This window comes from Doryrhamphus excisus, chromosome 18 (assembly GCF_030265055.1).
Source record: "Doryrhamphus excisus isolate RoL2022-K1 chromosome 18, RoL_Dexc_1.0, whole genome shotgun sequence".
Taxonomy (NCBI): Eukaryota; Metazoa; Chordata; class Actinopteri; order Syngnathiformes; family Syngnathidae; genus Doryrhamphus; species Doryrhamphus excisus.
The window spans coordinates 4,460,293-4,488,200 of record NC_080483.1 but is presented as its reverse complement, the minus strand read 5'-3'; the positions used below and the strand labels follow the sequence as shown (position 1 = coordinate 4,488,200).

At 41.5% G+C, this 27,908-nt stretch overlaps 1 protein-coding gene and 1 long non-coding RNA gene across 4 annotated transcripts; one reads left to right on the top strand and one right to left on the bottom strand.

The window, feature by feature from the left end:
- Positions 1–502: 502 nt before the first annotated feature.
- Positions 503–24,703, bottom strand: LOC131106268 (LIM domain and actin-binding protein 1-like). 3 transcript variants are annotated; one of them, XM_058055177.1, is made up of 11 exons: positions 24,584–24,648; positions 21,461–21,553; positions 21,042–21,183; positions 19,596–19,641; positions 8,523–8,987; positions 6,706–6,760; positions 6,494–6,585; positions 5,158–5,236; positions 3,845–3,879; positions 3,626–3,759; positions 503–1,928 (listed from the first exon to the last, which is right to left on the bottom strand). In XM_058055177.1, the coding sequence occupies exons 2-11, from the start codon at positions 21,513–21,515 to the stop codon at positions 911–913; spliced, it is 2,121 nt and encodes a 706-aa protein (XP_057911160.1). In that variant the 5' UTR covers positions 21,516–21,553; positions 24,584–24,648; the 3' UTR covers positions 503–910. The 3 variants fall into 3 exon arrangements, with proteins under 3 accessions (XP_057911160.1, XP_057911162.1, XP_057911163.1); XM_058055179.1 differs by lacking the exon at positions 21,461–21,553 and having other exon boundaries at positions 24,584–24,703; XM_058055180.1 differs by lacking the exons at positions 19,596–19,641; positions 21,042–21,183; positions 21,461–21,553; positions 24,584–24,648 and adding an exon at positions 15,119–15,331.
- Positions 14,832–21,276, top strand: LOC131106269 (uncharacterized). Its single transcript, XR_009120062.1, has 2 exons — positions 14,832–16,309; positions 20,973–21,276. It is a non-coding gene; the product is annotated as an uncharacterized LOC131106269 (long non-coding RNA).
- Positions 24,704–27,908: the final 3,205 nt, after the last annotated feature.

The window sequence follows — 27,908 nt, the reverse complement described above, 5'->3', positions numbered from 1 at the left end:
CGGAGGCCAACGTTCACCGCAAACAGGCTGGACTTACTACTGGCAATGCGAACCAGACTCCTGCCCCGTTTGTACAAGGACCGGATAGCACGTAGGAGCACCCCCCCCAAAAGACGCCACGAGGGAAGTGTAACACACAACAATCGCGCTAACGTAAGCAGCTGTGCTAAATTAATTTGAAAGATACGAGCACCAACAAGAGTCATAATCACGAATAATACTTGCCCTGTTTGGAGTCGGTAAGGTTAGCCGGATGCTAGACCAAGTTTGGTGTGTTAATCTTCTGATTTTATGGATGTATATTAATAGCATACACGTCTCAGAAGTGTTTACTTGTTTATGATAGTTCTACATTTAAGTGCTCGTGGTTAAGTTTTCCTAAACTTGGTTGTGAAAAACGAAAAAAAACTGCAAATTTGCATGTCCGGGACTCTGAATGTATACTGAAAGTACAAATAAAAATAATAGTGACAAATAGTGAAATAAACATCGAGGCAGGTGATTGTCTTTAATAACTCTACATTTTATTGTGTTTTAACAACGTTTTAAAAAGCACTGTTGGACTTGAGTGATTTTTAAAAAATGAGAAAACGTTTCATCAGTGGCACTTTTTACGTACAAAAACTTTTTTGGAGCTCATGCAGAAGACCGAACACTAAAAAGTCAGAAAAGATATCAATTAATCAGGAGATCTGTCCATTAGTGTGACAGTAAGAAGATTGGTACGTTCCATAGGCTGAAAGTATGTTGGCAACACCATTGTTGTCCATTCACACAAAATTGGGAGTTAAGGCTTAAAATTCATATTTTGAACACCTGAGAAAGTTCCAGTTTGATTGCAGGAAGACATGAAGTCGGGAATGAGAGGCAGCTGTAGCAACATAAGCAGCCGATGAGATGTTCTTGTCACTCAGTCGTCGTCATCGTCATCGTCGTCGTAGTAACGGTTCCTCTTGATGATGTCCTCGGGAGTCATCTCCTCATCGCCACTCTCCTCTTTGTCCTCCTCCCAGAAGCCGACATCCTGCGAGGTGCGGTTGTGTTTTGGCAGGGCAGGAGGTGAGGGCGACGTGGAGATGTCGGGAGAGATGCTCCTGAGCGAGCCTTCTTCCGCCGCCGGACTTCCTTCCTGTGCGTGTGGACCTCCTTCCTGCCGAGTCTCTGCCTCCTCCGGGTTGCTTTCCTTTGAACTTGTTGCTTCTTCATCGATCTTCTCGTCCTCGTCTGCCTTGCTCTGCAGCACCACCTTCTCTTGGGGTTTTCCCTCCAGCGATGCTCTCCATTCTTTCAGGGCCTTGAGGGGGCGTCGAGGCTCCCTGAGGGTGGGGGAAGGTTCGGGGTCGAGCTTGGCAGCCACTGTAAAAGGTCGAATGCGCTCCTTGAGAGAGGAGCTCCTCCTCAGGCTCTTCAGCTCAGCACGCTCTGCACTTTGGGACGACGTCGATGATGAAGATAACGGCGAATCGTCCTCCGGAGGCCACTTGGCCCTCCAAGTGCGGCCAGAAGCCGCCCCCTCGGCGGCCGGGCTGCGTATTCCTGTGCCGGAGTGAGCGGCGCCAGCAGGGGGAGGCCACGCGATCCTCAACCTGCGGGTCTCGGACGGCTTCTCTGCGGCACTAGCAGGTGTTTGCTTTGTCGTCTCCCTGTGGGCGGAGACGCCCGGGGCTTTCACAGGTGGCAACGCCTCCACGGACGGCGTGCGCTGCTTCTCGGGTACGCTCTCCACCGACGGCCTCCTCGCTGGTGCTGCTTGTTCTTTGGGCTTTGGCACCTCCTCGTCTTCTTCATCTCCGTCCTTGCGATGCTGCCACAGCTCCTTGTGAGGCCGATGACCAAATCCCTCGTCGTAGTTGCCTTTGGCTTTAAAGAGCTGGCTGAAATGCGGCTTGCAGTACACGTTGCCGTGAAGGGAGGCAAAGTTGCCCAGGCTGGAAGGAAGAGAAATGCTGCTCATGTCAAATATTACGCCATTCATCTTCTAACAGCACCAACATGTTTTTATCAGCAGCAAAGGGGACAAAAAAGTCGGATCTCGGCAATCGCGAGCCCAATTCCTTTGTGTCGGGGATCTCAAATCATAAGATTTTTGAAAATTTGGTCTGAATTCCAAATTCTGCAACCTAAAAATTTTTTTGCGTGAATTATTTCCGTTTACAATTAGCCATGTTGTACAACTTCCGAGGCAACAGGCTTCGCTACACATCTTTAAATGACACCCGGGGCCACATATAGGGACTTAAAGCAGGCTTCGCTACACACCTTAATCTATCCGTCAGTCAGCTACAGACGTGGGAGCAAGAAGTTTGATCATTTTGTCCTTCAGTCAATAGGCTAACCTAGCATGATGTGGCTGTTAAAACGTTAGCACTGTAGCATCACATAGCGACGCGTTTTGTCCCACGACATAATGTTGTATTGTAGTATGCGATACATGGCATCTATTACGTTGGATACAGTACACAATGGCACTTGGTGGAGACATTAAGAGATGGGCGTGGCCAAACACAGCTCATTAGCATTAATGCTAATAGTGTTCCTATTGGCGCTTATTAGAAAGACTTTTAATGTCGAAATTCCAGCATCAAGGCTAACTCTTATCCAATATACCTTTGGTGTCCAAAATGCCGCTTGGGGGGCCATTTGTGGCCCGCAGCTGTTTTTAACTGGCTCGCGGCACATCCTAAAAATAAAAATAAAAGTTGGGGAAAAATTGTCATCTACCGGGAAAAAAGTCATAATTTTATGAGAATAAAATCAGATGCATAAATATGAAATATTAAAAGAACAAAGATATTTGTCCTGGTATTATCAGAAGCAAAACAAATAATGTTGTTTTTTTTTTATTAGGTTGGGAAAAAAATATATTACAAGACTAAAGTCATATTATGAGAAAAAAGTTGGCATTTTCATTCATTCATTCATTTTCTACCGCTTTTCCTCACGAGGGTCGTGGGGGTGCTGGAGCAGCTGTCTTCAGGCGAGAGGCGTGGTACACCCTGGACTGGTCGCCAGCCAATCACAGGGCACATATAGACAAACAACCATTCACACTCATTATTGCATATGGACAATTTGGAGTCACCAATTAACCTAGCATGTTTTTGGAATGTGGGAGGAAACCAGGGATGCACGGGGAGAACATGCAAACTCCACACAGAGATGGCCGAGGGTGGAATTGAACCCTGGTCTCCTAGCTGTGAGGTCTGCGCGCTAACCACTCATCCGCCGTGCCGCCAAAGATGGCATTTTACGGGGGAAAAAAGTCATAATATTAGGAAAAACGTCATTTTAAGAATGAAGTTGCTAACTTAGGGCGGCAAAGTGATGACTGTTTTCTTTTTTCTTCTTTTCTATCCCCTCCTGCTCCGGTCCGGTTGCTCCAGAGTTGCATAACAAAAATATAAAATAAAGCCAAATAATAGTATAATAAAAATCTGTTTAGCAGGTAAGGACATTTAGATGATGAATGCTCTCTGCCCCAATGGTTGGAGAGGACACAAAAATCAGTTGATACAATCATTGGCTTTTTCACCATGACAAAGTAAGTCCAAGTATTTGGTGAAAAACATGACTAAAACAACTGAAGATGTGTGTGTGTGTGTGTGTGGGGTAATGGTGTAGCAACCTGAGCTTGGTGCTGCAGTGAAGGCAGCGGAAGCAGCTCTTGTGGTAGACGTGCTGAAGGGCCGCCAGCCTCTCCACCGGGTAGACGGTCTTCTGGCAAGCCACACACGTCTCCTTGGCTGGAGGGCAGAACTTCTAAACTCACAGAGATAAAGACGTATCAACGCGGGTGCGAATCCAAGTTTGGAGTTTAGCATGATCACTGGGCTACCGGACTCACCCTGGACGCTTTGGCGGGCTCACTGCTGCTGCCCCCTGGAACATGCAAAACACACCATCTCGTGTTATATGTTATGAGTCCATGGGGTACATTCTGGCTGAGTTACGGTCAAGTAAACAGTTTTGGATTTTTGTCTACATTAAACAACAAAGCTGCATGGGCTTAATGCAAGACTAATTGCATCCAATGCGAAGTACAACGTTCCTACAGAAGAGCAGTTTCAGTGGCAGATGACTATCACTGTGGCCGATTTCTATCACTGTGGCCGATTTCTATCACTGCCCCGCTCCACTGATAGAATGAGCAGGTCCCTCCCCCACACCATGCGACTTTTCAACACAACAGAGGGGAATTATATTATGTATTATTATTATTGAAATTGAAGTGATCTATTGCATATTTCTTTAGTTCATTTCAAAAATGTTTTTGGCAATTATTTTCCTTCAAAAAAAAATTTGAAGCCATTTTATAAGCTGTGATCAACTGTATTCATAGTCATATGCTTTTACGTGCATTTTTCCTGCTTCCACCACATGGACTCGTATCCAAAGTGGAGCACAAACAGCTTTGTCATTCATTCATTCATTCATTTTCTACCGCTTATTCTCACAAGAGTGGCGGGGGAGCTGGAGCCTATCCCAGCTGTCTTCGGGCGAGAGGCGGTGTACACCCTGTACTGGTCGCCAGGGCACATATAGACAAACAACCATTCACACTCACAGTCATACCTATGGACAATTTGGAGTCGCCAATTAACCTAGCATGTTTTTGGAATGTGGGAGGAAACCCAGAGAAAACCCACACACGGATGGGGAGAACATGCAAACTGCACACAGAGATGGCTGAGGGTGGAATTGAACTTGGTTCGCCTGCGCGCTAACCACTTGTCTGCCGTGCAGTCAACAGCTTTGTCATTCATTCATTCATTCATTCATTCATTTTCTACCGCTTTTTCCTCACGCGGGGGTGCTGGAGCCTATCCCAGCTGTCTTCGGGCGTGAGGCGGGGTACACCCTGGACTGGTGGCCAGCCAATCACAGGGCACATATAGACAAACAACCATTCACACTCACATTCATACCTATGGACAATTTGGAGTGGCCAATTAACCTAGCATGTTTTTGGAATGTGGGAGGAAACCGGAGTACCCGGAGAAAACCCACGCATGCACGGGGAGAACATGCAAACTCCACACAGAGATGGCCGAGGGTGGGAATTGAACCCTGGTCTCCTAGCTGTGAGGTCTGCGCGCTAACCACTCGACCGCCGTGCCGCCCAGCTTTGTCATTTGTCAAGTAATTCCAGTGACTCACCATTGCACTCGGGTGAAGGTAGGAACTTCTGGATGGCAGGCATGGACATTTTGGAGGGAAGCACCTCTGGCGAAACAGACTGAGGGACACGCAAGAGCCAAGGAGGAAACAAAGTGGCTGTTATATTCTTTTCTTCTATTTGCTATTCGACAATAGAAGCAGAGATGGATCAGTATGCACATTAAGCACAATCATGCCTCGATATGTAAAAACATTTTATCAAACTGATTAGTGCTTCCAATTTGATACACTGATACATTTGGACCGCCATAGATGTCTGCTTCACTCCACTTTGGCTGGAGTTAAATGTCATGACCAATTATGTAAATTTGAAAGTTCAATGAAAAGCATGGCAAGCATGGCTGGAAGTCCAAATGTGGAAATAAAATATCACAAAAATTGGAGATTCGTGTTTTGCAAATGGACGCTGACAACTGGTGACAGATTAGTAGTAGTGTATCAGTCAGTAAACATTTACAATTGCAATATATGTACGTTCATTACACAATAAAAAATGCAAAAAGATAAAAGAGCCGCCGAGCAGCAACTTGACTATTCTAGGTCATTAACATCCCATAAGCATCATCAACACACTCAATTTGCAATGAAAAATTCAATGTGTGTATTTTTATATATCCAGTAATCCCTCATTTATTCAATTTATGAATTGGATTGATAACTGAATTACATAAATGTATGCAAATTAGAATTTATAATATTTATAAAAGAAATATTTTTGTAGTTTTAGCAGTGAAAACATGTTTACTACATTCTAAATAGTCTTTTTAATGTAATTAGAGCCCTCTAAACATGAAGTAACACCCCTATGGTCACAGTCAAACTCCTATTACCCAATATAGTAGATATAATAAAAAACTATGATATAAATATGAACTAAGACTCACACATGTTAGCATTGGGAGAGTTCCTTGTTCTTTTTTTTTTTTACTTCCTGTTCTGTACAGTACTTCCTGCAGTGGCTGTCTCATTAATATAACATTACTGACACAGGTTGACCGGTGTACCTGTATAATACTACACATCATCTCAATGTCTTCTGAATGCCTTATTAGACATTTGATTTATTTATTTATTTATTTATTTATTTATTATTTATTTATTTTGTATTTTTATTATTATTTAGTTTTTATTATTTGTTATATTATATATTATTATTATATTAATTTGTTGTTATTATATTAATTAGATTTATTATTACATTTCTATGCTTGAAAATGCTTCACTTTGGCCAAAAAGAGGAACATTTGCTTAAATCTGCACAGTGTTGGACTAGAAGGCCGATGAGAGTGAATTGGAAGATTTGTATGAAACTCACAGTTTTAGAGGAGCTTTGTTTACAAGCAGCAGCATTGTATTTGGCCAGCTTCTCCCTCAGCGAGGACTTCTCCAGCACACGTTCACACACGACTGGAACACAAGCACATCACGTGTTCATTGTAGCGCGAAGGTCACATCAATGTGAAATAAGCATCCATCATGTGGATTCATTTGATCCTGAAAGGGGCATAAATGCCAAAGCAATCTCACCAGAGGTGTGGTCCATATCTTCTGATGAGGTGCTTTTAAGAATGGGTCTGCCACCCTGGATGGAGGAAACACAAAGATGAGATGTTTACGCACCAGCATTATTCAATCCGCGCCTTTATTTTTAAGCTTATCGTTCCTAGCAGGCCACTTCCACGTGCCTTCCTGCCTTTCACCCCCACCACACTGAAAATGTTAGCTTCCCGTGGAGTTTTAGTTACAATGCTTTATTGAGTAGACGGGGGGAAATGCATCGAGGGGAGAAGCGTGGGTGATGGCGAATACGATCCAGTGGGAGCGCTGCTAGGAAAGCTGGAGATAACAAGTCTCAAGGATGAAAACAGCCTGAGGTCAGGAATGTTCCTACATTCCTCCGATGGCCAAGGTGACGACTCGAGGGACTGTTTTTCCTTTTTTTACAGCGCCATGAGAGGAGATAGGCTGAATGAAAAAGAATGAAGGAACATTTAGCACAGTGGATTCCCGCACATGTTGAGGGACTTCCTTGGCTGTCACGTCTCTTCAACATTGCGTGGAAGTCGGGAACAGTACCTTTGGAGTGGCAGACAGGGGTGGTGGTCCCCCTTTTCAAGAAGGGTGACAGGAGGGTGTGTTCCAACTACAGAGGGATCACACTCCTCAGCCTCCCTGGGAAAGTCTATTCCAGGGTGCTGGAGAGAAGGGTAAGACCGTTGGTCCACACTTTGTTACAGGAGGTCCAATGCGGTTTTCGTCCTGGTCGTGGAACACTGGACCAGCTCTACACCCTCATGAGGGTGTTTGAGGGTGCATGGGAGTTTGCCCAACCAGTCTACATGTGCTTTGTAGACCTGGAAAAGGTATTCGACCGTGTCCCTCGTGGCGTCCTTTGGGGGGTGCTCTGGGAGTACGCGATTGGTGGCGCGCTACTACGTGCTATCCGGTCCTTGTACAAACGGGGCAGGAGTCTGGTTCGCATTGCCAGTAGTAAGTCAAGCCTGTTTCCGGTAAACGTTGGCCTCCGCCAAGGCTGCCCTTTGTCACCGATTCTGTTCACAATTTTCATGGACAGAATTTCTAGGCGCAGCCTACAATAGAGAGGAGGAACAAATACCATGCACATGGTAATATATTAAGGCCGGCAAATTGATCCAGTTCATTTTCATTGATTGTAACGTACCAAACCCCACAGCAACATGTGGGCATAGCATCTACGCACAACACATGACAAAATTACACCTAAGCTAATCCCTGCTTTTCCTTATAACTAGAATATTTTGGTAGTTAGAACATATAAAACCCGTTTTTAAATTCAGTTTGTTCAAGACTCTAAACATAACACCCCTATAGTCACTTGTATTACCCAATACAGTAGACAAAACATGCAAAAGAGAAAGGCATACATTTTTTTTTACTTCACCATCAGGATAACATTACTGACACCTAGTGATCTGTCTGGAGAACTACACATCACCGCAACCCACTTGAATGTGTCTTTGAATGCTTTATATTTTTACTTCATTTAGACATTTTTGTGCTTGAAAATACTTCATTTAGGCAAAAAGTTAAATGTCCTCAAATATGCAGTTTTAAAGTGGCGGCTTATTAAAGTGAAGCCGCCAAATTGAAAACATGAAGCGGTGAGGGATTACTGTACAACTAAAGCATGCTGGGTAGCTTACATTATTGCCGTTTTTGCTTGATTGCAAAGGATGTTGAGGTGTTGAGGATGTTGATCGCGGTAAGATGTTTGTGTGTGTTGTGTGTGATGGAATTAAAGTGTATTTTATCACATAAAGTGTGATGAAATTAGGAACTAAATCATCAAAGCAGAGGCTCACCTTTTCTGGTGTGTCATCCGCCCTCTCAAACCTCATCTTCAGATCGTTTAATAGCACGCTTGCTGGCTCCCAGGAGGCACGGGGACTGGCTGGAACTTGCTCTTCAAGATTTTCTGGTGTCTCCAAGTGTGTCGGCACATCTTTGTCCATCCCCTTCTCCTCTTCTTCGTATTCTTCTTCCTCCTCCTCTTCTTGTTCTGCTGCTGGCGGAGTAGCGCAGGGCTTCGCAACGTCTGTGGTCGGACTCGGCAGTTCTTCCAGCGAGGGGCACTCTGGGCTCTTCGGAGGAGGGGGTTGCTCGCTCACAGAAGCGGCTCCGGCAGGGACGTGTGGTGCACCGTGAGATAAAATCGGCGAGGAGATGAACGGAGCCTTGTCCTGCGCGCCAACGCTCCCGGCTTGCTCCCAGCGCTTCTTTAAAGCACTCAGGTTATTTGATCGAAGGGAGGATGCGCTCTCAAAGCCCTGCAAGACAACGCAAACATTTTACAACCTCTTAAACCCGCACAGAAGAATATAATTAACCCTTTTCTCTGGATGTGCAAGCTCTACATGAATGATCTTGGTATCTAAGGGGAGATTTAGAAGATTACAACCAGAGGTGTCCAAAGTGCATCCCGGAGGCCATTTGCAGGCCATATGAGCCTGTTATTAGTTTTTTGTTGGCCTGCGGTACATTTTTAAAACATCTAAAAACAATCATTTAACACACAAAAACAAAAAATAAACACCTGCAAATATGGGGAAAAAATTTACAAAAATTTGTACAAAAACAAAATCCAAATTTTATGATAAAAAGGTTGCATATTATGAGAAAAAGTCATTCTAGGGGTAACGAAATGCTAGTTCATTTATAAAACACAATTCATACACAAGCTAATTTTAAGTGCTTTTCAGAAAAGGCTCAAATCACTTCATAAAATCAATGAGAAAAAAGAGAAATGTGCGAAAATGTTAATGCTTGTCTGAGAAGTTTATGAAGTGTACAACATACAACATAAGGTGGCCAGAAATATTTCAATATTGAACAAAGCAAAATTTGTTCTCAATCAGAAATCACTCCACACTCTTTATTGCTCTCTGGTTCTACCATATCTTACTTATTGTGTGGTAATATGGGCTAATAACTATAAAAGCCATCTTCACTCGCTAAATGTACTGCAAAAAAGGTCAGTAAGGATAATTCATAATGCCGCCTACAGAGAACATACTAACTCCTTATTTCTAAAATCACAAATACTTCAACTTGCTGATATAGTTCATCTTCAAACAGCTAAAATAATGCATAAGGCTAAAAATAACCAATTAGCTAAAAATGTCATCCAATACTTCTCTACAAGAGAGGAGAAATATGATCTCAGGGAAGAACTAAATGTGAAACTGATGCATGTTCCAATGAAATAAAACCATTACCATTACCATTACCAAGTGTATGCCGACAGCTTTTACAGCCTTAAAACACATACGGTGTAATTGTAAAAAATAAAGTTGGCAAGTTCACTTATTGCGGGCTATTTGGGGAACCTATCCTCCGTAATAAACAGTTATGAAGAAAGTTGAACTATTTGCAAAAAACAACAGCAAAAATGGAGAGAAAAGGAGCAAAGAGCTTTTGCACCTATATGACAAGTTCTCTTGTTATGTCTACTACCTCAAGACAAGCGTAGACTAGAGCAGTGGTTCTTTCCTGGTTTGGCTGCCCAAATTGCAGCAATTTTTCAACTCAAAGGTTCTCATATATCTTATATTTTAAGGGACAGTTGCCAAGAAACATGGCATGCACCTTGCCAAGGCGCAGTAAGTAAGTTGCATTCACAAACATCAGGTAATGAAGCAAAGACCTGCAATACCCTAAAAACAGCTCTGCGACCCACCTTTGAGTCCCAACCCACCAGGTGGGAACCACTGGTTTAGAAGGCTCTAATAATGTTATCATATTTAGAAGGTTTTAAACAGGCTTTCTATGCTCTAACTATGAGCAGCTGTTGAAAGCCAGGAAATACTGAAGTTGTCTTTGTTGAGGCAGCTAGAGGCGACGGCCGGCTCAAGATGGCACTAACAGGGCCGAGCATGCCGGCACATTCCATTCCCAACACAATCATTTCACCTTTACTAAAAAACACTGAAGAGGGCTCTGTTCCCCGTTCATGCAACAGCAGGCTATGTGTGACCTTCACAAACTTCCTGAATTGTGAAAGAGGAATGGCAAGTCCAAGAAAAGAGGATCTAGGATCCCACCCTGATAAAAAGTTCTTCAATCTCAGCGTTGTCTACACAATGTGTACTAGAGTTGTAGCCATAGTTGTAGCCATTTCAACATCATATTCATAAATCACTACTACTAATGACATGATACAGAATGACAGAAGTAGCACATGGCCGCATCACAATCCAAGAAACAACATAATAAGACAATTTTAAGAAGAAATGGTGAATAAACCTGTGGGTGTGGCAACCAGCGAATGGTAAAAACAAAACAGGCAGCGAGGTATGCGAGTGTCCTCCTCCTGGTCGTCTTCTACACATCAGTGAGAGGTGGAATTCAGCCAGATGTTAGCCACCAGACTAAATATGCTCCCACCACTTTAGTCCAACCCCTTTGACACCAGGCAAGACGGGCAGAAACCAACGTAAAGAGCAGGAAATGGATGTACATTCATAGTTAACTCTTTGTTTACTCGGGGATAGAAAGCTCTTTATTCCAAGCTGGCACGCACGCGCCAGACTTCTGCATTAAAAGCTGCTCTTGGTGACGCATTTAGTCTGACAAGGCTCAATCTTTTCTACTTGGAAAACACACACGCAAAACTTTATGCAGTAGGAGATGACTAAATACACATCAGCCATGCTCAAAGTGTGGAGTACGTAAATGTCATAAATTGAAAAGTAGTATATTTCACATTAAAAGGTGGTCTGACACATACAGGAAAACTTCATCCTTCCAATTTCTCTGCTTCATTCCATCAAAAACTATAATAACTAGATGATGCAATGTCAGCAGACATTGCGTGTGACTTCTGAAAAGCTGAAGCTTTGACATTGAAATATAGTATGAAACACAGGAGCTGTTCAAAAGCTGAAGCTGGACTGAAATGCTGTGGAAATATGCCAAAACATAATGAAAGTAAGAGTACTTTGGTACTAGAGTTGGGCGACATGGACCTTAGCATATATATAACAACATTTTTTTAGGATGTATCACGATATCAAATATAAGAGTCTTGTATAAAAAGCTACAAACCTTATGCCATATAACAAATACACTTGTTACTTGTTGCTACTAAATCTTCAACCACCTGTAATGCCTGTACTTGTGGTTAAGGAAGATGTAGTCACCAATGCGATTCCAACAGCATATGGAAGATATTTTTATGACATTCTTGTTTTGTTTACGCCGACATGGAGCAAACAACGCGTGTGTTCCGTGTGTGTGGAGAATGTGGAGAATACTTACGGCTAAGACGAGATACGTTAAAAAATAAATGTGGTTCTCATATTTTTTCACCCAGAACTTCCACATGGCCACCGTGCACTGTAAAACGTTCCTTACATTAAAGCCGTGAAATACGTGGTGAAAATATACTGATCGAGCCCGAGTAGAGCACACACAACCACACAAGCTAACTCCTGCTAGCTTCCATTCATGCTCTGTAAGAGAGAATTCAGCCAACGTTCACCGGCGTTCATCGCCAATTCAACCTGTATCGGTTGGGAGGGGATTGTTCAGTGTTTGTAATTAAGGATCGACCGATACATCGGCCGGCCGATATATTGGGACGATATTTGCGTTCTTTACTTGAATTGGTATCGGCCAATATGCGTGTGGGTTCGCCGATGTATTTTTCCGCCGCATGATTTACAGCTTTGTGTTGCCGGAGGACCCTGCAACACACGCAGTCGCGTGAATCAGGAATATCAGGAAAAAGGAATATTTTTTCCTTTTAAAGTTGATAATGCCGTTTAAACCACAACGTTGAATCACAACAAGGGTATGTTTTCACCTTTTAATTAGCCTCTAACAGTTAAACTTAGTTGAAATATTGCCACCTTTGAAATAGGAAACATGAACGCCAACTGCATGCAATATACATGCTTGAAAATATAGTTTAGTTTGTGGACCTGAAAACCAGGAATGCTGCTGAATGCTTCATCTTTAAAAGTGCCTACCGTTGGAATTAGGGAGCTGTTGATGTAGTTGGAGGCTAATATGTACAGCTGTTACCAACACCGCTTTAATGGCAACCTTGGCAATTCAGTCCCATGGCTAAATGCGTGTCATATTAATGTGTGTGCGCTCTCTCCGAGCACGCAAGCACACACACAGAACGGATTGGAACAGCCGTGTCTGCTTATCAGAGGTCTTTAGCGTGCACAACACTAAATTTAATGATGAGAGAAATGTTTTATATATCGTACTAAATTGTGTCAGTGTGATGTGTTTGTGTGTGTGGAGGCAGGGGAGTGCATCTCACTGCAGAAGAGCAGTCATCACATGGATGTTAGATAAAACTTAAACTACAACAGAAATGTTTTGCACATGGTTGAATATTTATTCCTTTTAAAGTTGATAATGCCGTTTAAATGTGTGTTTAAGAAAGCTGAATTCTACTGTGTTCAGTGTTTCATAGTGTACATTTCAATAAATATTTGTTTAAACTTGAGACCTGTAATATTTGTTATCATTGTCATTTTTTCATGTCAACTGAGGGAGCAAAAGTTGGGCAAAAAGTTGGGCATCGAGTCGCGAGCATTGATGGGAACCAGGACAAACATTGCGATTCTCCTGGCATTGCACCAACTGGAAGAAATAAGAAGTAGCCACGAACACCAAAGAAGTAGCAGCAGCTAAAACCTTTGGCTTAAGTTCATAAAAAAGAGCTGTTGGGTGAGTGCAACATTTGCAACACAATGATATAATTCCTAAGAGGTTGTATGACCAATATGATTAAACAACTCCGGATTCATAGTGTAGAAACAACAGAGTGCCCCGTCTTCGATGAGCTACATTGCACTTCCTCTAAGCAGACAGAATCAGGGAAGTTAAACAATAAATGACGTCTGTCTCTGAAGGTTTCAAGATGCTCGTTGATGGCATGGCAGGACAGGAGCTATGACTATAGTTAGGCAAGTTTATTCATGCGCACAGGCTGTCTCTATTAGCAACCGTCACAAGACCTTCTCAACCTACACAACAAAATACGAGCGCTTTGGCCTAAATCGTGTAATGCAATGTGAGCAATGTGTTGTAAACAAAGAATAATACGAGTGTAAAAGTGACTAAAGGGATGCTGTTTAATTTCTACAGAGTTCTGATAATGGTAATGTTAATATTGAAACCTGGCTGCATGGCGGTCGAGTGGTTAGCGCGCAGACCTCACAGCTAGGAGACCCGAGTTCAATCCCACTTTCGGCCGTCTCTGCGTGGAGTTTGCATGTTCTCCCCGTGCATGCGTTGGTTTTCTCCGGGTACTCCAGTTTCCTCCCACATTCCAAAAACATGCTAGGTTAATTGGCCACTCCAAATTGTCCATAGGTATGAATGTGAGTGTGAATGGTTGTTTGTCTATATGTGCCCTGTGATTGGCTGGCCACCAGTCCAGGATGTACCCCGCCTCTCGCCCAAAGACAGCTGGGATAGGCTCCAGCACCCCCGTGACCCTCGTAAGGATAAGCGGTAGAAAGTGAATGAATATTGAATATTGAATCCTACATGGCAGAATTTATTTAGCGGGTTTGTAACCAATTAACTGTGATAAATGAGGGATGGGATGCCTGTTTAAGACATTCGGAGAACTCATTAAAAGATGTTGTGATGATATGTAGTATTCGGCACTGGTCACTATGTGTCAGTAATGTTACTGTCATGTTTGGCGAGACACACAAGCACCAGACTTGATTGCTGAAATAGGGCTTTTATGCAGCTTTGAATGAACTGCACCGGAGCACATTTTATAGCAACACAAATGAGCATGAGTATTAAATGGCTCATTTTCTCGTAATATGTCTACTATATTGGGTAATAAGAGCGTAATAAGAGCGTATACAGGTGTTATACAGGGCTCTAATGTTCAAAACTGTATTTACCAAGTCAAACAGTTTTTCTATGCTCTAGAAATTTACATCGTTAGCCACCGGAAGAAAGTTTTGCGCACACGTGAAAGCTTAATTGACGTACAAGACATACAACTAAATTATATCACAGCAGCAGCTGTTTGATTAGAGTATAAAATATCATATGAAAACAACAACTATGCCCACATGGAGGATAACCATGCATTCTATTTACATTTTTGGCAACGGTGCTACAAGGAATTGTAGGGCCCATAAAAAAATACACGTTGAGACCCACGCCCATCGATTGCTGAACAAAATTGCAAGTAAATGCACAAGCAATGACTATTTTCGCTTATGCCGATCGATTGTAGCAAGACCTTTAAATCACAACATCTCCATAGCAACCACAGTAAACAATACATTCAAATCGCTGTGTGTCCTGACTTAGGCTGTTTCGCAATGGAATATTTCATATATGTTTTATCTTTTCCTTAACAGACGCATACAAGTAGTATCATATGTAGTACACAAGCAATACTTGCCAAAAATCCCCGCAGCTCCTTTAATGTCCCCGTGGGCTTTTTGGCAGCCTCCCTGATCACATTTCTTCGGGACTTTACACCGATTTTGAAGATATCGGAAGGTGTTGGTAACGTCCCTGCACCACACTTTCTAAGTTTTTTAATGATGGTCTTCATTGTGATCTACAGTCCTGTATCTCTATCTGTCTTGCTATACACCTTGTCAATCTGCTATTTGCACAGACGGTACCTTTTAACTATGATCCCTTTTATGGCTTTTATTCATCTTTGTGACCACAGCGTTTGCTTTATGATGAATAAAACATCAGGAAAGAGTGTATATGATTAGCTGGTCCAAGAGGGTACCCGTGTGCTCACGTGTATGGTATGGTATGGTGGATTTGTTTCAGAAATGCTTCATAAGTTACATTAAGGAACATCATTTTTACATTTGCACAATTCAACATGCCTGATGTCCCGATTCCCCTTAAATGAAGTTGTAAGGGGTAAATGCTAAGGGGTGTGAAGCCCTAGAAACCACGTGTGGTCAAGGACCAGACTCGACATGAAGGGTAAGAGGATTCTACTCTGATACAAAACTCCAGCGGCAGAGCAGAGACCGAAAGAAGCATATAAATGTAAGTAAGTAAGCATAACTAATGATCTTCACAGTAACGTCACTCATGTTTTATCAGATGTTGAATCATTTGCTAATCCATGTAAATATTCACCAGTTTGAATTGTTGCTAGGGTTGGGCAATATAATTCCATTCAGTGTAGTCTTGGTAAAAAAAAATTAAAACGCTACAAATCTTAACCCATATCAGTATTAGATTCTTTATTGGTAACAAAGTGGCTAACTTTTCTAATGGGGTGTCAGCCTCTGCACACATAGCCACAAAATCTCCCAACAAACTGAAATACCTGCCTCGTGAGTCAGGAAGATATAGTCACCAATGCAACAGCAACTGCATATGGAAGATTTTATTCAGTTAGATGGCAAATGGTGCTCTTCATTTTGTGTGTTCTTTGTGTGTTGATAATGTCTGATGAGCTGTGTGCAATAATAAACGTGCTTCTCGTCTTTTTTCACGCAGGACCTGCACGTTGTCATCTGGCATTGTAAAAGAACCTTTGCCGATGTTTATCACCATTTCAACATGTAGCAAGCGGCAAGCTACAATCGTAGTAAGATCCCTAGCTGCACAAGGGGTCAGTATGTCACAAAAACAACAAGGAATTTAGCACTATTAAACACTAAAAAAGCTGCAGGCGACACAGAGCTGCCTTAACTAGCTTGCACTCGGGCGGCGGCATCTTGAAACACGAGACCTCTGCATCAAATCCATATCGATAAGAACGATATGCTTGTTTTTTTACATTGTGCTTAGAAGAAACATTCATTCATTCATTCATTTTCTACCGCTTTTCCTCACAAGGGTCGCAGGTGTGCTGGAGCCTATCCCAGCTGTCTTTTGGCGAGAGGCGGGGTACACCCTGGACTGGTTGCCAGCCAATCGCAGGGCACATATAGACAAACAACCATTCACACTCACATTCATACCTATGGACAATTTGGAGTCATTAACCTAGCATGTTTTTGGAATGTGGGAGGAAACCGGAGTACCCGGAGAAAACCCACGCATGCACGGGGAGAACATGCAAACTCCACACAGAGATGGCCGAGGGTGGAATTGAACCCTGGTCTCCTAGCTGTGAGGTCTGCGCGCTAACCACTTGACAACCGTGCCGCCTAGAAGAAACATCAATATTTTTAATATATTTAATATCACCCATCTTAGATTGCCTGTTAGGCTCATTGGTGACTCTAAGTTGTCCATAAGTATGAATGTGAATGTGAATGGTACTTTGTTTATATGTGGTCTATGACTGGCTGGTGAACCCTGCTTCTGAAACGTATTCAGCTGGTATAGGCTCAAGCATACCCCCGTGATCCTACTGAGGACAAGCAGCATAGAAAATGAATGGAATATTATTTCAATAGTAAAAAAAGAGGGCTGCACGGCAGTCGAGTGGTTAGCATGCAGGCCTTACAGCTAGGAGACCCAAGTTCAATTCCACCATCTCTGTGTGGAGTTTGCATGCATGCATGTTCTCCCCGTGCATGCGTGGGTTTTCTCCGGGTACTCCGGTTTCCTCCCACATTCCAAAAACATGCTAGGTTAATTGGCCACTCCAAATTGTCCATAGGTATGAATGTGAGTGTGAATGGTTGTTTGTCTATATGTGCCCTGTGATTGGCTGGCCGGATCGGCTCCAGCACCCCCGCGACCCTTGTGAGGATAAGCGGTAGAAAATGAATGAATGAATGTAAAAACACAGAGTGGGCCAAAAGTAGGGTTACACTTACTTCATTATCTTTCACCTTAATAATCAAGTTTTAGATATCCATACATCCATTTCCTATGCTGCTTATCCTCACTGGGGTCGTGGACGTTTTAGAAATTAAAGAAAATTAAATAATTTATAAAAGAAATGAATACATTCAGAACATTTCATATAAATAACAATATGAAATTATTTAAAGAATGTAATTTAATGTGACTTATATTCATTTGGTATTATTAAATAAATATTTAAATATAGTTTTTCTTTGTACAAATATTTTATGTGTCTTTGAAAAAAATACAATATCACTAAGCAAATAGGAGTTTAAAAGGGAAGAATAAAAAATGCTAAAAACAGATTACAATGTAATAAAGGTAATAATAAATGTTGTTTTCACGTTCAAACGAACGGTCAAGACGAGATCCAATTTATGAACACTGGAGTATAAAGTGTGACTAAAACGCCTGATGTGAAGTTTTCGGACTTTCTTTGAGCAAGGAGAGGTTTGTATGCCCTTTCTGACTGGTATAAAGGTTTTTACATGACAAAAACATGGCACGGGTGTGTAAACTTCACCTTTTGGCTTCCATTTCAGCAAAACCTAGCAACACTTTATCCTTGAAATTCAATGACTTACATTGTAAGAACTCTTCTGCGCGCACACACACACACACACACACGCGCCAGATGGTCTTTACACCGCTTCTTCCAATCAGCCGCAGCTACCTAAGGACACGATATTAACAAAGTTGCACCTCTGTTGAAATGACTTCCACATATATTATTATTTTACTTGGTCGACTGATCTGTCTACGTGGAGGCAGCCACATTACCTTGATTTCCTTCATGATGGTGGCTGCTGGGTTATCCGGTCCAAGCTCGTTTAGTTGCTCTTTCATTAAGACAAAGCTGCTAACGTGCAGTCATAACCCCAGAGAGCATTGCAAGGGGATTAGACTGACTGCGAAAGGATTATCGCTTTAATAGCCTTCCCAAGTGGCCAATTGGAGGTCAGACAGGACAACACAATTAGTCAAGAATATCATTAAGTACACCGTTTAAGAAAACTACATGTGTTGATTCGGATCAGGTATCTATATAATCAAAAAAAATGTCCACCAATAAAGTTAAACTACAGATAGTATGTGGCCTTTCATAGTATCTAGCCTATGGCTAAGCATCTTCTTAAAATGAATTCTTTGGGGTGTAACAGTTCATTTACAACATCGATTTATATTCCTACCATTCGACTAGATCGATGTGGGTTCTTGTTTCCATATATCAATCCAACAACGTTTAAAAGGTAATTGATTGAATCAATCCAGACTTTATATGGATGTGTTATGAAACACGGTAAAAACGTTACAGTCTGCCTGTCAGTGACGTCATTGCCTTTCGGATATGTGGTGGTCATGCAGTTGTAGTACACCTGTTAACTACAAGTACAACTGATGGCTTCATTTGAAACTCCTTTTAAGTGACATTTATGGGGAAAATATGCAAAATAAGGACATTTTGTACTCCTCTGGACAGCACGGTCCAGTAGCAGTGACACAGTCATCATCTAGTGTAGCGTGTCCAGGTCAAAACACACAAGTAGGAGTGTTACAAATACATTTCCCGTATTTTAGCAATGCAAAAATCCAACACTGTTAAGAGGGTCCGTGTAGGCATCCTTAAAAATGCCTTTTTTTTCCACATCGGGCGTATTTTCATTTACATACATACAGAAAAGGCTTAAAGTCCAGCTTTAAGCCTTTCAAACACATAGATTGGAGCTTTTAAGACAAAAAGGCACGTAGGGTATTATAATTATATAATAATTATAATAATATCTATCTGCAGGTGAAATGCAATTGAAATCGTGAATTACAGGGTACATGTAATTTGTGGTAATTTGTGGTGTGGCATGGAAACCAATACATTATGTATGACACTTGATTTTCTTTCCTGGACTTTGTGATTATTTAAAAAATATGTGAACGGCAACTCTGTTGACTTTAAAACAAAAGACACAGCCCAACTTACAGTATGATATATTTTGTAGTACGTTTGTACTGTACTGACTTTTGTCTTGACTCAATGTTAAAACAATGAGAACCAAAGGCAATGAGAACCAAACAGCGTCTTAAAATGTTGCAGTACATACCCCCTTTCTCTTATCTGCATTCACGTCGTCGGCAGCTTTCTGGTACCTGAAAAAGAAGTAATGATACCAATGAGCAGATGTCTTTGAAAGCAATTCCCAAGGAAAATTATCCCATTTTACTTAGCTAGTGGTCCAAAAATGATTTACTACAAATAATGCCTCTTTCTTCCAAGCATTGTACAATCTGTTTATTACCCTTTTGCCCATTAGACAATTCTCTTAATGGACACTTCACACTTGTCATCAGCTAATACTGGCATAAAAATGAGATACCGGTTATCGGTAGATACGAGCAAATGAGATTTTGTTTCACATCAGTTATTGGCTGATACTGCTGATATTTTTCTGCCAATAATGATATCAGCACACTAGTAATAAACACTGGTCTGAACTATTATTTAACTGCTGAAATGAATGCACATATTAATTAATAGGGAATTCAATAATAGCAGCAGATACAAATTTAATTGCAGCTCACATCGGTTATTGCCTGATACATAAAAATGAGACACCGGTTCGTATCAACATCGTTTTTTTCTGCCGATAATGATATTAGCGTGCAGGTTATGATGTCATGCTCCACACAGCAACAAGCTAACCATGTGAGGAAAATATGATGACACGAGCAATGTTTTAACAAGGATACAAAAACGCTACAGCCAAACAGCGCCTGGACGAAGAGGCACACTGTCAGAGTGAAATAGGCCTGAGTCACTTAATAATTTCTTGTGTCTAACCTAGTAGGTTGATCATTACAATTCTAACAAAATGTCACTTTTGAGTGTTTAAAGAAAAAAGAAATGTTAGAAATTGTTAATGCCTGTCTGAGAAAAGTGTATTGTGAGGGGTTTTATAGCCTTAAAACATATATCATAATTGTAAATATATATATATACATATATCAGTATATATAGCTGGCTGGCTACTTTGCAGATTTCACTTATTGCGGGCTATTTTGGGAACCTATCCCCTGTGATAAACGAGGGAACACTGTCAATATTGTCTTCTTCTAATACAATAATCCCACCGAGAAGGAATCATGCAAGCCATGGGTAGAGATGTGCTCTATCAAATACCAGTTTATTATTTGACAAATTGCATTAGTCCAGAGTTTCAGGCTTTGCACTTTATGTGGCACATAGAAATATGCAGCTTCCCAAATTGTATCATTGCCAGCATGATTTAATGCGATTCTTATTAGTGAATTTATTAAAACTCGTACGTCTTACTTTTCAAAATTTTGCTCATGATTTTTTTTGTGACTATTTTGCTGAGATAAAATGTTTGAAATAAATATGGCACTTTTTCTTTCCTACTGCCAATATCAGTCATCAGTAAAAAGCCAATATCAAGCATGCTATTAACTATCTGTGGTAGTTTTCCTTGCAGATTCCTCAAGCCTGATTGTCCATAGTAGCACATACAAAAGTCGTTTTGTCGACTCACTTGGCGAAGCGCTCAGCAATGGCGTTGTTCTTCCCTCGCCCGCCGACCAGCGACAACTCCTTCGCCGTGACACGCAGCGACTGCGACACCCACGTCTGTCGACTGAAGGGAGAAGGTTCCATCTCTGCAGATACCTCAATGCCTACACAACACAAACATCACAGCACGTCACAACATCTCTGCCGGAGTTTTGTGCTGCAGAAGTCAAAATAAACATGGTCGGTGTTATTTTGAATATTGCATTCCATAATTGTACGAGTTGAAACTTGCTGGATGAAACATCTAAGCTGTTATTTTGGGAAGGCCAGCGCAAGCATTCGCTCATCACCGCATGGCGCAAAACACACAAGTCGCTGTTTAGATTTAGTCTGACCAAGCCGTCTTAGAAGAGTAGCAGACAGATGATAACCCTCCATTACCTTTTCTGTGTTTAGTAGACTGCTTGTGGGAAAGAGTCGCACAGCTGGTGTTCATACAGCGCTCTATAAATCATCAGTGAGGAGTCTGAAGAACTAGGAAAAGACATCAAGGCAATAGGATGTATCTATAAAAGTGTTATTATTCCATCATTCCTCAGTTAAACCAAAAATGGATCATGAAGAAGGAAAAAACACAGGTATGTCTGGACTTGAGTCACATTTCTTTAGAAATCTATTTCACTAAATTTAAGAGCAAGAGCAGACACTGAACCTGGAAATGCAAGTTATTCAACTACACTAATGGCATACACAACAACAGGCTGAATAGGCGGCCGCTATGTTAATGCAACATATTCACACGTATTCAGCTACACAATAGCGTAAAGAACATACCAGAGAGGCTGAATAGAGAAATTAACATAAGCCAGCCAGTCTGACAAGCAAGTTACCGCTACGCAAGTTCACCAAGCTCCCACTCTCATTCCAGACCACTGAATCACAGAGCAACAGCATATACTTATGTAATTGTCACAAGCCTAGAGCACCCTCTGGTGGCCACCGACAATGTTCAATTCTTGGTTCATGCCAGTATAAAAACTAAAACTACCATTCAAAATTTTGGAGACACTTTGTTATTAAATGACAGTGTCATTTAACGTTTGACTAATAGTGTGTATATTTTGGAATCGAGTATGACTTTAGTCCAGAAATGATGGTATAGGCGTTCTGAATTGGTCTCAAAGTGGCTCTAATTTCGTACAGGCGCAGGGTGGCCCGAGCGTGGTGCACCCCACGCAGCAAGTGGCGCACTGGGGAGGTGTCAACATTTTCAGCTTGCCGCAATGACAAAACAGCATGCCAAAAAGTGCTCTGAAAGCTTGCCAGCTCCGACCTGGTTTATTATTGGTGCAGGCGAAGCGCACCCTGAGCAGTGGTAAATTGGCTGAAATTGGCGCGCAGTGTACACACGTCACCAAAAATTCACAGGCAGGTGACTGCGCTGCTCACGAAAATTGCAAAATGCGTTGGCCATACCCCGTGCGCCGTGCCTACGCCTGGTCTACGAAATTAGAGCCCATGGTCATTACAATATAAAGATAAAAGTACTTAAGTGTTAAAAGAAATGAAAGTAGTAAAAATAAGTTAAAAGTAAAAGTGGGTTGCGACTTAATGACCATTGGAAAATGTGGGTTTGCAGGTTTTTTCATTTATAAGACTAAATAAAAGGGTTAATAAAAAAATACAAGTAAATAAAAATAAAAGTGTAAATAAAACGTGATGCAATGAATACAAATAAAAATGGCATAAATGGGTCACAGCATGACGACCATTGGAAAAGCCGTGGTTGAAGCCAGGTCCCCCAAACAAGTTGGTTCAGGTCAGAAAAAGAAGCAAATATATCCCATCACTATTTTCCCGAGTCAAAGCTGATGTGTGTGAATATTTTGTATTGCCTAAAACATACAGATAATACTGTTTTCATGGATGGACTGCACGGTGGTGACGAGTGGTTAGCACGAAGACAGGGGTTCGATTCCACCCTCGGGCATCTGTGTGTAGCATTTGCATGTTCTCCCCGTGCATGTGTGGGTTTTCACCAGGTACTCCGGTTTCCTCCCACATTCCAAAAACATGCTAGGTTAATTGGCCACTCCAAATTGTCCATAGGTATGAATGTGAGTGTGAATGGTTGTTTGTCTATATGTGCCCTGTGATTGGCTGGCCACCAGTCCAGGGTGTACCCCGCTCTCGCCCGAAAACAGCTGGGATAGGCTCCAGCACGCCTGCAACACTCATTTTATGACAGCAACATATTTGTATTAAAATGCTCATAATTTCCTGTTTGAAAAATGTGTACAATATAAAGAATGTTGTGGTTGAGCAGGCCTTTCTATCTTTTGAGGTTTTGCGCTCACTTCAAACCCTCCAAGGGAGCGGCAATGTGCCAGTCATCTTTGTAAACAAAGCAAAGCGGTGTAAGTGTTTTACTGCTTTTACAAGTGCACTGTGCAATATCCGCCGCCAGGTACTGATTGTCTCAATCACTTGGTCATTTGCTCTTACATAATCACTCGGATGGTGACCGACTGTGGACTTTGGACATGTGAATTGAAACAAACCACTGGTTTGAAACATTATCATGTCGCTTGCAGTCTAGTCTTTATGAATTTGTCATCATTTTCCTCTGAAACAAATGATCAAGTGATCTGTGAGCCAGAAGAAATTCAAAGATAATAATGCAGTGAGGTTTTTTTCTGTTGGAATGAAGTGAAATTCTGACGCGATTAGGGTGTGTCCACATACTGGACCTTGTGAAAAGTTATTATGACGACAGGTTATGATGCATCGAAAACGGGACACCTCACTTCCTTCTGGGTTACAAAATAAGGGGAGTGACATTCAGCTCTGTTGGCACATTAAATAATACATACAAAAACTTCATTACTTTGCATTAGCACAAGATGCATATTGAACGTAACTTTAGACCAGGGTTGTCCTCATACTGAATATTAAAGGAGGTGGGGAGCCTCTTTTATATTTTTATGTATTTTTGTATTGGATTAATAACCTATATGTGTATATAATAATATATATATATATAATTTTTATTGGGATTTAAATTACATTTCTACTACAAAAATACCCCCCGGGCCGCATTTTGGACACTCCTGCTTTCAACTTTAAAACCACAGCACCTCCACATTAAGATCTAGAATGACTCATAAGTCATAAGGAGTGTGCACTTCTTTATTCATAAGAAGGAATCTGAAGATTAAGAAACAGCAGCTGTGTATTGAAAGGCAGGATAGAAGAAATTGAGAAGCCTCCTTAGATTGGCCCCTACATATGTAATGCACATCTGTATATAAAAAGTTGTGATAAACAGCTTAAAAACTATTGTAAATGAAATAGTAATCCACAAAATACGATGTAATATTTGTATTCATGAGCTCAGCGTCATGAAGGCAGACGGACAGGTTTGTGGTTCATCTCTAAAGAGTGAGCACCGCGGCTAACTAGCTGGCAAAAACTATCCGATGTGCGCTAACATATGACAAATAGTATTTATATTTAACCGTGTGGTGTTTTTTTTGTATAGCATTGGTCCGAGAGCTGTCTTACCTGTGCGTACTTCCGTAGAGGTTTGAGGAAACTTCGAGACACCTGACACTCGCTGCCGCCTGGTGCATGGTTGCCAGATGCTACCGATGCTTTCACGTCACCCTACTTGTCGCTCAGGTGAAGGATAAGCAGGCATTAAGGGGTTTTGCGTATTCTATTCCATTCTTGTATTTAACTGAAATAAAAAAGTATAGGTACAATCACTGTATACCACCGACAACAACAATAAAATCTGTTGTAAATGTAATACCTTCATGACAACGTTTTTTTATTTTTTATTTTTACCTTGAATAGAAAGTGCAGGGTACCTAACGATCCCTTTACGCGTTTTTTATTATGACTTCCTTCAGTGGGTTGTTTGGTGCAATATACTCGAATTCATAATTTAATTTACAATCAAATACCGTTCAACCTGGCAACGTGATCCCTGTCAGGCCCGAAGAAGGCGGAGCGAAATGAAAGGTGTCACAAGAGTGGAGGAGCCCGGTCATGTGACTTTATGCACCAATGACCTTTGGTGTTACGTTACTTGTACCTGGCTGGCTTTTGTTTTCTGTGCCCACGCAGTGTCTTATTTTTACCCAGTAAAGAAGACTAGTTCATTTCTTTAGGGGGAGGGCAGCAATTAGAAGGATCATTTGTGTGATGGGTAGTAGGACTGATGAAGTGTTTTAGTGAGGCATTCTAACTCATCATTGTTGGTCAGCCATTTTGATTTATTGTTGTACTTGTGGCTAAAATACCATTAGAACAGGGGTAGGGAGCTGATGGCTTGGCAGCCAGATGTGGCTCTTTCGATGACAGCATCTGGCTCTGAGACATTTTTAACAAAAAATAATTTATTTAAAAAAAAGATTCACTGGCATTTTAAGGAAAACATTACAGAAATTACAGCATTAATAATGTATAATACAGAAAACTTTCTTATAGTCTGATTAAAAAGAACAAATTCTTACTATATTCTAAAATTGTTGGTCTTGCTTAAAAATGAACACATTTAGTTGGATAAAATTATATTATGTAGCCAAAAAGGTTCCCGACCCCTGCATTACAGGCACCATGATGAAATGGATCACATGTATGTGTTTTCTATATTTAGATACAATACAAATACTAGCTTGTGGTCAGGTCAGTGAAGTCAGGCCTTCATTCAGTAAACGTCAAGAGTTTGATTTCCCAGCAGCCGTGAATGCAGCGATACTAAGCATCCACTCTGACTGCGCAGATGTCATCAGCAATGCTCCTTACAGCTAATCTTTGGTATCTTGGGATTACTATGACATATAGCCCTGATCAAAATCTTAAATCCAGTTGATAAATGACAAGAATATGCATTTTGCACATTTGGATCTTAATGAGGCTCTAAATAGAGCTACAATATCCAAAAGCAAGAAGGGGTGAGACAAAAAAATTTCATTTTCATTTCATTTTCTACCGCTTATCCTCATGAGGGTCGCGGGTGTGCTGGATCCTATCCCAGAGGTCTTCGGGCGAGAGGCGGGGTACACCCTGGACTGTTGGCCAGCCAATCACAGGGCACGTATAGACAAATAATTTGGACAATTTGGAGCCACCAATGAACCTAACGTGCATGTTTTTGGAATGTGTGAGAAAACTGCAGTACCCGGAAAAAACCCATGGGGAGAACATGCAAACTCCCCACAAAGATGCCTGAGGGTGGAATCGAACTCAGGTCTCCTAGCTATGTGGCCTGCGCGCCAACCACTCGCAGCTCACAGCCCACAAAAAAACATTTGAAACTTGTAATTGTGGGGTCTGTTACATGTTAGAGGCCTTGGAGATAAAGTCAGACTGAGATGGTTGGGACATGTCCAGAGGCGAGATAGTGAATATATTGGTAGAAGAATGCTGCGTTTAGGCGTAGAGGAAGACCAAAGAGGAGGTTTATGGATGTAGTGAAGGAGGGCATGAGGGTAGTTGGTGTGAGAGAGACAGATTGGAGAGAGACAGGGTTGGATTGATTTGCTGTGGCTTTGCCAGGAAGATCAAACATGGGACGTTGAAAGGTGGAAAAAAAGTTGTATTACTTGATGAAAAAATGTTTACCTTGACGGTCCAGATGGCTTCCAATGTGGCAAAACAAGGAGATCCCACCTGAGATGTTTTCTACCCGGTACAGTGGAAGACATCATGATCATGATCTGGGGTGCTTTTTCATTCAGTGGAACACTGGAGCTTCAGGTGTTGCAGGGTCGGCAAACGGTAGCCGATTACACGCAGATGTTGCAGTAGGCATCCCTCATGAGGGCCTGGTCTGTGTGGTAACAGATGGGGTTTTCAACCGGAGAACTCTGCAGTTCACAATAATGGCTTGACCAAGGACTTCTTTCAGGGAGAATAACGTCACTCTTTTGGACCATCCCACATGTTCCCCTGTTTTACATCCCACAGAGAACATTTGGGGATGGATGGCAAGGGAAGTTTATAAAAATGGCCATCAGTTCCAGACAGTTGATGCCCTTGATGAAGCCATCTTCACCACTTGGAGCAATGGTCCCAATAGCCTCCTGGAAACACTCCCATCAAGCATGCCCAAACCAATTTTTAAGGTGATTAAGAGCGGCAGAGCTACTCGTTACTGAGTCCTACTGAGACATTTTTTGTTCTGGTTTGGAGAGCAATGGTCTTAAACTTTTGATCAGCTGATTTCACATTACAGCCTATTTCACATTAATTGTATTGTAATCACTGTATTGTAATTTGTAATGGGTGATATTCGAAAATATAATATAAGAAAAATAGTCAAAATAGCAGAATTGGGTTAAAAATAAATGTATTGGGTTTATTATTCCGTAAATGCAAGACCATTATTGTTGTGCTCCAGATGGGCTGTTAAGAGGAAGGAGTTTTGGTTAAGGGGTTGTTGTGCTCTGTGCTCCTCCCTCCTTTTGGTCCATCTGTGTCTCTACTCGTAGGAGTGGGCGATACTGTACATTTCGATATCGATCCGATACCAAGCCAGTATGGCCAGTAAGTAAGCCTTTGGATTTCATGTTTTTAATTGTATTGTTATTTCTACAATATGATGCGGGCAAATACAAAAGAGCAGCAGGACAAAACCGTCCAGCCGCACTTTGGCCACCATTGTTTGTAGACAAAACAAAAACATGTTTTAATCAACTATTCTATTTGTGAACCTATTTGTATTCACTGCGTTTGAAACCATTTAACTATGTATATGTAACATTAACAATATGAACAAAAACACAGATATTTGTGACAATAAAAATATAAACCACCTTGAAAAATATCACTTTTGTCATGCTCGTATCGATTCGAAATAAACACTACCCTTGGTATCAAC